The sequence below is a fragment of the Saccostrea cucullata genome, unplaced genomic scaffold (genome assembly GCF_032062105.1).
Source record: "Saccostrea cucullata isolate Sc308-1 unplaced genomic scaffold, CSIRO_AGI_Scuc_v1 ctg1804, whole genome shotgun sequence".
Classification (NCBI taxonomy): domain Eukaryota; kingdom Metazoa; phylum Mollusca; class Bivalvia; order Ostreida; family Ostreidae; genus Saccostrea; species Saccostrea cuccullata.
In genome coordinates this window covers 384-9,324 of record NW_026937655.1, presented here as the reverse complement: position 1 = coordinate 9,324, position 8,941 = coordinate 384, and the positions used below count along the sequence as shown (strand labels likewise).

Here is an 8,941-nt window from a genome sequence, read left to right as displayed (position 1 = left end):
ACCTATGAGTTTTTAGAGTCAGATGTTCAATAAGCATGATAATCAAATAATTGCATAATAGTGTTAATCTCTTTTGTGATTTTGTCTTTTTGTTAAGAAGACCTAAGGGTCTGAGGTCAAGCCCAGGTGTTCAAGTTTACTCAATTACCGTGGCGGTCATTTTTATGTCACGTGATCACTCTGTTTAATTAATCGTCTTTATTTGGAAAATTTTTACAAATTTCAGCTATTCATTAAGAAATTCTAAATTTTGATTGGCTAAAATCCTGTAATCCAAAGACGCGGAATCGTCGGTGAAAATTCGCCCAAGCTTGGTCACTTTCATCGACGATTTCAAAAAGAATAAACTTCAGTTATTAAAAATATATTATTTCTTTATTCTTTGGATTTTTACAGCCACCGTAGAGGGCAATCCAAGCCAGGAAGTAGCCCCACGTGTAGAGCAGTCCAAATAAGGAATAAAGTTAAACTTTCCCCAAGCGAGTGATTCCCCTAATAAATAAAATACAACACAAGTTCACGTGTACCCCAAAATATCAACGTGACAGTATGTTCTCGGGCAAAATGCATTTTGTCGAGCTCGAACCACACTGTATGCCTTCGGCCAAACGGCCTCAGGCATACAGTTTGGTTCTTTGGTCCGACAAAACGCACGTTGTCCTCGAACTCAGTCAATAAATGTATATTGTTATTATAACAATAGCCAACATCGGAACTATTATTTCGTCTTTAATTCCGTCGCGGTTTTAATATTTAGTGTGTCTAACGAGATCTCGTTTTTGGCGTGAACTTGGGCAACATTTTGTAAACAAGGACGCGCTGCAGAACTTGTCATGTCTTATGATGTCAAATAACCGCGTCTTACCTGCAAATAACCATGGTAAATTACCATTGTATTGCCGTGGGATGTAACAATGACTCCAGGAAATCTAACAGACTCAGTAAATACCCGCATATGGTAGATAAAAATGGAAATGTTGTCAATTTTTATGTATTGCCTTCCGCAACTAAAAATCCAAAACTTCGGCGCCAGTGGATAAATGCGGTACGTCGTAAAAATTTCAAACCTAGTAACACAGATCACTGGCACGCAGTATGCTCCAGACATTTTGTAGATGGAAGACCCACTGATACTAACCCAATACCAACTTTATTTGAATATAATAACTACATGCATGACCAGGCCCAGGGTCAAGGAAAGAGGAAAACATTGACTTCAAAATACAACAGTACTTCATCTTCCCAGGGGTTTGTATTTTAGCTTCTCGATCAATGATAATTTTACATAAAAATGTGATACCCATATTTCTATTATCAGATTATTAGGCCAAACGAAAATATATATTCTTGTTTCCTGTTCCCTGACCAAAAAAGAAATAGGGTAGGTAGGTAGGGAAAAAATTAATTTCATAGCTCAATGGATGGAGAATATGTATCATGTAATAACAAGAAAACAGTATGTTTACACTTTACAGAGCAGGTTTATTAATAAAGATTTATAAAATAAAGGTATCCTGTGCACTTTAGATGTATTAGCTCTGTTAATATTGTTGGCCGGGTGACTTTAGTATTTCAGGAAAATAGCCCCCCTCCCCCAATGAATATAAAAAAAAGTTAGGGTTGCAGGGTAAAATGTTAGGGTAGCTTAGGGTTGCACAGGGACCTATAAAATTACTTCGCTATAACCGTAATTCGTTATAACCGTATAAGAAAGTCATTAAATTTATACAGCTGGGGATTCAAGATGACTTCGTTATAACCGTAAATTCGCAATATCCGTGTTCGTACTAAACGAGTTTTGCTGTACATATTAATTTCTTGCGTAAAGAATATATTCAATATAATTTGCATGAATAATCAATATCTAAATTTCATTCAGAAACACACACACACAAATATCATTTTATATAGCATGAATTATGTTGTAATAAAAACTGTTAATCAAACATTTTACGTGCAGAAATGAAAGTCACTCTGAAGGAAAAAAACAAAGGACTTCACAGACTAGTGTATTTGTCCAGCCAGTACCAGTGGCAGAGTTATATCAAGGCATACAGCATGAAATCATTATTCCTGACAAGGAAGGAGGAAAAGGTTGGAAGACACAGTTTTCTTAAAAATAACTAAAAACATAACACTTCTTTGATTTTGTTTAAAAAGTTTGTCATTTATCTATGTTTTTTTTCTATTATCAGAAATGTCTGGATTAAAGAAACTTGCATAATCAATAATAACAAATATATCCAAAAAGATCATAACCAGTATATTTTCATATGCATAAAAATATGCTTTTGTATATGTATTTTTCTTTCACAGTTCCAATTACAACTGATACACCATATTCCCTACCTGGCATCATGCAACATGACCACCCATATGTAGCGAGTCCTGTGTCAGGTTCATCTCATCTTAGTGACACAGACTGGGCAGATGCTGATACCCAAATAACAAATTTGGAACATGAAAATAGGCATCTGAAGGTATTTTTACAGCAGAGCAATTGTTTTTTTTTAATTATTTCATGTTATGTCACATAAATACATGTACAGGGTGTTTGAGCAAATATGTATTCTCTATTGTTTTTAATGTTTGTTTAAAAAAAATTTAATGTGTGCTTAACTTTGTAGGTTCATTGTGAACAACTTGAGGAGAGGGTAGTGGCTTTTCAAGAGGAAAACACACAACTGAAAAATCAGTTAAATGAAAGTGAAAGACAAAGAAAGGAAGTTGAATCCAAACTTCAAAACAAAGACAAACTTTTCCGAGAGATTTTAATAGATAAACTAACGAAGTGTGACAACCATGTAAGACTTTTTCTGGGGCTGCCTTCTCTTCTGTTTTTAAAGGGTTTGTTCGACATATTGAATGGCGCAGCTTCCAGTATGAAGTATTGGACTCGTAGATCATCAAGTCATGAAAAAAAGTGGCACTCAGAAAATTTAAGGAGACCTGGTAAACAAAGAAAACTGCAGTTATTTGAAGAATTCATTTTGGCACTACTTCGTCTGCGTTTAGGCCTGAACACCATGTTCTGTTCAGTTTTGTTTGGCGTGTCTCAGTCCACAGTTTCTTCCATATTCACCACATGGATGTGTTTCCTAGATCAGCAATTAAAACCATTACTTAAGTGGCCATCAAGGCAAAAAATAAAAAAGCATATGCCTCTTTCCTTCCGTTTAAAATACCCAAACACAAGAGTCATAATTGATGCAACAGAGATCTTTGTTCAACGTCCGAGGAATCCTTCAGCTCAGAGCAGAACTTGGTCAAATTACAAAAACAAGAACACTTTCAAAGCACTGGTTGGGATTTCACCAAATGGGGCCTTTACATTCATATCTGAATTATGGTCTGGAAACATTTCAGATCGCAGCATTACTCTGAGAAGTGGATTTCTAGATCTTATTCAGCGAGGTGATCATGTTATGGCAGATCGCGGATTTCTAATTAATGACCTCCTTCTTCAAAGGGGAGCCCAGCTGAATATGCCACCATTTTGTCGGCCATGTCAGTATGGAAAAGGCAAATACTTGACATCTAAACAAATTAAGGAGTCGAAAAACATTGCCTCATTGCGCATTCATGTGGAGCGTGCAATTCAGAGACTGAAAAGTTACAAATTCTTTGATGGTATTATGTACATAAAATCATTGTCTGTTGCAAATCAAGCCTTACAAGTAGCGGGTATTTTTTGTAATTTTATGGCTCCCCTTGTCAGCAAAGTTCAGAAAAAATAAGATTTTCTAACTAAGTAAATAAAATACCATGATTATTGTTTGCAAGTGCTATAACATTACAAGTGCAACAACTTAAATTTTGTGCCAAAAGTTCATTCTTTTACATTATTTATTTGATATTTATTTAGTTCACTGTTTTGAATGAAGGAAGTTTTATGTTAGTGTTATCTGTTATGTACTGTTATATTGACATATCTATTATTACAGATTTACTGATTAAAAGTTTATATGAAGGACAAATCTTTTTTATCAGTGTTCCGTAATGCTGCACTAAGTCTGCAATATTCAAAGCATGTAGGAAAAAAAATGACTGATTTGGATATGTTTCGAACAATTTCTTTAATTTTTTAAATATAAATTGCATAATAATAAATTCAGTTGATGATGATTTTTGGAAATATAAATGTCTTATAAAACTTGACAATTTTTTCTTTCATACATTCCCATATTTGTCCATTGAAGAACACTCTTTCAGAAAAAATTCCTGAGTGTGTGTACAAAATAAAATCACAATAGGTACGTTTTGTAACAGCCATTTGACACATCATTTGACAATAATATGGTGAGTTACTGTTTTTCCTTAAAACAGGAAATCCTTTTCTTAGTTCAAAATTTTTTAAATCACATGCTGCTGCCTCCTTTGGATTTTTATCTTTATACTTGTATGGACATTTAATTTCGAGGCACCCCGGTAAACAACAATCACACTCTAGTAAACCATCTGGTGAGGCACCAATGAAAGGAAGCTCATCATCGATTATCAGGCCTGCACTGGAATATCTTAGATTAGTGTGAATTTTCCCATTTAACTCCAAATACATATCTCTAGCTTTTGCTTCATATTTTCTACCATGTACAAGTGCAGGAATACAATTAGATTCTGAAGTAGCATATTTTTTACAAAGAATTTGTGTAACAAGGCTACCATTTTCATTCCGACCACTGAAATGCAGGCAGTTAAACACAGATGATGCAGTAATGCGACCTGCTCTTTGATGATGCCATACATCTGATGAGTTTTGACCAACTGTACATTTTGAAATTTTGACCGCAAGATTTCTGTCAAAATAAACTCTAAGACCATCAACAAATTCTTCAAAGGAAGCATTTGGATTCATCACATAAAAATTTTGAGCAAATTCAGTCACATTCTCACACACACTTTCTTCAAATTCATACTCAGAATCAGAACTATCAGATAGGGTATATGCTGCACATGCAGCCAATTTTTCTGCTTTTAAAAGTTTGTATATATCTTTTTCAGTTCGATTGTTTAATTGTTCATTAGTAACAGGTGTGTATTCTTCATCACATGCCATGGGCTGAGGTTGGTTGTTTGGTTGCTGTCTTAGATCAAGGTCGGTAATTTTTACTGGTCTTGTTGACCTCACAGGATTTGTCCACTTAGCCTTTTTATCAGTGACACCAATCTCTGTTCGATCATTCAGTCCTAGGCAAAATTGTTGAAGTCCAAACAGCAAAGCAGCAATATGCTTACATGTACCATCACCACTACAAAAAAATTATGGTACTGCTATTTATATTATGAAGTCAAAATTTGGCATCTTTATTCATGCTTTGATACCTTTGCTATCGTTTAAAAAAAATACCATTTATTCATGCAGAATTTTAATTTTGCGAATCGTTGAATGCTTTAAAAAATATATTATACTTTTTAAAAAATCATTACAGCTTTTCTTCTGGAGAACAGTTAGTTATTTCCGCAATCTGATAATTTTTTCTTTTAAAAACATTGGATAGAAAATTCTGATCTGTATAAATATAAAATGCTTATAGAGCAGCCAACATTTAAGAAAAACACTGATATCATGTCACAACCTAGAATTATAATTTCAATCCAATGTTTTCTCAAACGTCCGCGACGAATTATTGTATAATAGATCTAGTACATACGCAACACATGTGCACTCTCCAGAGACAATTGTTCCATTCTCTTGTACCAACAGCCACATTTTGTAGGGCTCAGCTGTCTGTCGTTCCTCTGGAGTGGATGAACCTCTGATATAGCATAGATTAGAGTCGAGTTTAGACATGGCCACGTTACTAATGTGACCATTTGAATGCAAGCGGTAGCTGTTGTCGGATTTGTAATTTTTCAGTCTTTCATTTGTCCACAGGCAACTGGTTTTTAAATAATACTGAATATCATACGCCTCAATGGACGGTATTTTATCTAAACAATCATCCCATTTAATATTTGGGGAATTGGGATGTGGATATGTTACGCCATGGACAGTCCTACGTTTCAGTCGATCTGCAGAATCTTGTGCTAAATCGCATTTTGGCTGCAAATTTTGTCTACACGCTTCGCGAGCTAAGTCTAATAACTCATGTTTTCTGTAGCCCGATACCCTTATACCACGATCTGTCAAAAATTTCTTTAAATCGGGCAAAGATTTTTGCACAAGAAATGATTCGTTCTCTGCCATTAGATTAGCTACCGATTTGTTTACAAAAGTTGCCCAAGTTACGCGTCATTTTTGTGACTTCTTTTTTAAAAGAGTTCCACAATTTTGGAGTTCCGATATTCCGTATTACATGGCCACATTCCTCCTTGGCACCTGAACCGACTTCTGATGTTTTGGAGGTCCGTGCTTGCATTGCGTCTATTTTGTATTGTTTTAGGGACTTTTGTATTGAGGACTATTCGTTATCTCCTGGGTGTTCTTAGTTTGCTCAGTATAAATCGTTTTATCAATAATAATTACAGTAACTATGTACCAGTCGGTATAAACAATTGTAACATTTACCTGGATGGACGGGCTGGATACGGCATTATTCGGTATAAAAAATCGTTTATGTTATTATTACAAGTACCTGGGTGTTCTGAAATTCCTCGGTATCAATCAGTAGAACCAATATAAATTATATAAATATCAGATAGTACCAGTCGGTACATGTATAAACAATCAAGCATGTACCTGGATGGTCGGGTTCGGTAGGATGCCAATCAGTATACCCACTGTTTATTTTTTGTTTAGTTGCAACCCAGTACCAAGCAGAGTTGTTCTGAAACTGATCTGATCCTCCGAGCCAAAACATGAAGCTAGCTATAAGATTGACATTATTTACAGAAATTAGAACACAGGAAACATGTACAGACTTTTAAAAAACCGTCAAAATTAAGTCTAGGAAAAACATAAAACTAAAAGTGTCTATTACATTTATATATTTTTTTACATTACAAATTAATGCTTATGTCATTTCAATTGCAATATTTTTTTTACTTAAGTTGGATTTAATGAAATAAAAAAGAAGATATCTGCCTTCGTAAATGTACATGTACCAGTGAGCATGTCGATGTATTTAAGAGCCATTCTCTGTAACCACTTAAACTTGCCACGCATGGTCACCGAATTTGATTAAACTTCACCCATTCTTAGTACTTGACAACAGAATGATAAATTTAAAAAAAGTTGCTATGTGGCTCGGTTGTCATGGTTACAGCAAGATAATATAATAAATAAAAATAAAGATTTCAGCTACTTTAAATCTTTACTGAACCTTAATAAAAACTAGGAAAATTAAACAATGCTCACAAAAACTTGACACCTTGTTGCCACTTATGATGTAAAGAAACTCTTTTAAAATAGTGAAATATACTGGAAAACGCACAGTATTCACAAATGGCAAGTGTTACACGCTCAAACTCAATCAAAAGCTTCAAAATGTTTGATCTTAAGTATAGACGTATAAGCAATATTATTCTATAAGTAACTTTTATGGTTGCCATGGCAACGCAGTGTAACCAAGTAAAACCAGTAACTAAGACTGGGTTAATGGAACTGTCTCGAGAAAAAACATGAAAATTCATGACTGACAAATATGCATCCTTAGAACCTTGAAACAACAACACCATAAGAAAAATTGGGAAAAGGAGGAATGCCACGCCAACTTTTAATTTTATAGATCGCTGAGTCACCTTTTTAAACAATGGTTTCATCATTGAAAGGCCGACATTAACTCTTAATTATTTTATATGATTTTTTTGTATTTTTTGAAAGAAAATTGAAAAAAACTTTTTACATCCATGAATCACATGAATACCTAATAAAATATGTAAAGAAAAGCCGTCTAGATATTAAATTTCTTAAATAAAAAATATTTATGAAAATAAAACACATAATTTGTGGATATTTCTTAAGGACAGATGATACAAATTTTTTCTTTGATTGATTGTATGTTGTTTAACGTCCCTCTCGAGAATTTTTCACTCGTATGGAGACGCCACCACTTGCCGATGGAGGGCTACAAATTTTGTCCTATGCTCGGCACTAAGGGCCTTTGAGCAGTGAGGGGTCTTTTTCGTGCATTTTTTCTTTGAAAAAGATTTAATATCATGTCACAAGTTTAGAAAAGTGGATGGTTCTTAGAATTTTTTCTTTTAAGAACTGGAATATGAAAAAGACTTGAAAGATATTAGTAATATTTCAATGAAAAAATAAATATAGACAAATAACATTCAGTAAAGGTTAACAGGTGAAAACAAATTTCAGAATATGTTACCATGTTGCTAAAAGTGTAATATAAACTTTAGAAAAATATACCAAGCCGGGTGAATTTTAAGAGGATGAACAAAATGACAAAAACTTAACAATATCACATAGGCTGATTTTTACAATTTAGCTTTTCCAAATAAAATTCAGCTGGCTTGGTATATTTTTCTTCAGTTTATATTACACTTTTAGCGCCAAGATAACATATTCTGAAATTTGTTTTCACCTGTAAACCCTTACTGAACGTGATTTGTCTATATTTGTTTTTTCATTGAAATATTACTAATATTTTCCAAGTGTTTTTCATATTCCAGTTCTTAGGAGAACAAAAGAACCATTCACTTTTCTAAACTTGTGACTTGATATTTAATCTTTTTCAAAGAAAATTTGTTTGTATCATCTATCCTGAAACTTGTAGTTAAAATCTTCTTAAAACCAGTCAAAACTGGGGAGAACATGTTCGTCATTTATAAAAGAAATTGAAACAAACTAGCCAAATTTTGGAGGAACTATTTTTTTTTAAATTCTAGCAAATCTCGATCAAAATTAAACCTATCTGAACCATAGTTGTACAACTATTTGAAATAAATAACATTTCCCCAAGAACACAAGTCTGATTAGCTGTAATAAGGGTTAAACAATTATTGAACTTGACAATCAAATGGATTTCTTCATTGTAAATACATG

The 8,941-nt window shown here is 33.7% G+C and overlaps 2 protein-coding genes across 2 annotated transcripts; one reads left to right on the top strand and one right to left on the bottom strand.

Moving 5' to 3' along the window:
• Nucleotides 1-700: 700 nt before the first annotated feature.
• On the top strand, nucleotides 701-3,865 carry LOC134248604 (uncharacterized). The gene is made up of 4 exons (XM_062731017.1): nucleotides 701-1,248; nucleotides 1,961-2,094; nucleotides 2,317-2,480; nucleotides 2,628-3,865. The coding sequence occupies exons 1-4, from the start codon at nucleotides 878-880 to the stop codon at nucleotides 3,735-3,737; spliced, it is 1,779 nt and encodes a 592-aa protein (XP_062587001.1). The 5' UTR covers nucleotides 701-877; the 3' UTR covers nucleotides 3,738-3,865.
• A 191-nt stretch (nucleotides 3,866-4,056) lies between these two features.
• On the bottom strand, nucleotides 4,057-6,269 carry LOC134248605 (uncharacterized). The gene is made up of 2 exons (XM_062731018.1): nucleotides 5,652-6,269; nucleotides 4,057-5,249 (listed from the first exon to the last, which is right to left on the bottom strand). The coding sequence occupies exons 1-2, from the start codon at nucleotides 6,185-6,187 to the stop codon at nucleotides 4,112-4,114; spliced, it is 1,674 nt and encodes a 557-aa protein (XP_062587002.1). The 5' UTR covers nucleotides 6,188-6,269; the 3' UTR covers nucleotides 4,057-4,111.
• Nucleotides 6,270-8,941: the final 2,672 nt, after the last annotated feature.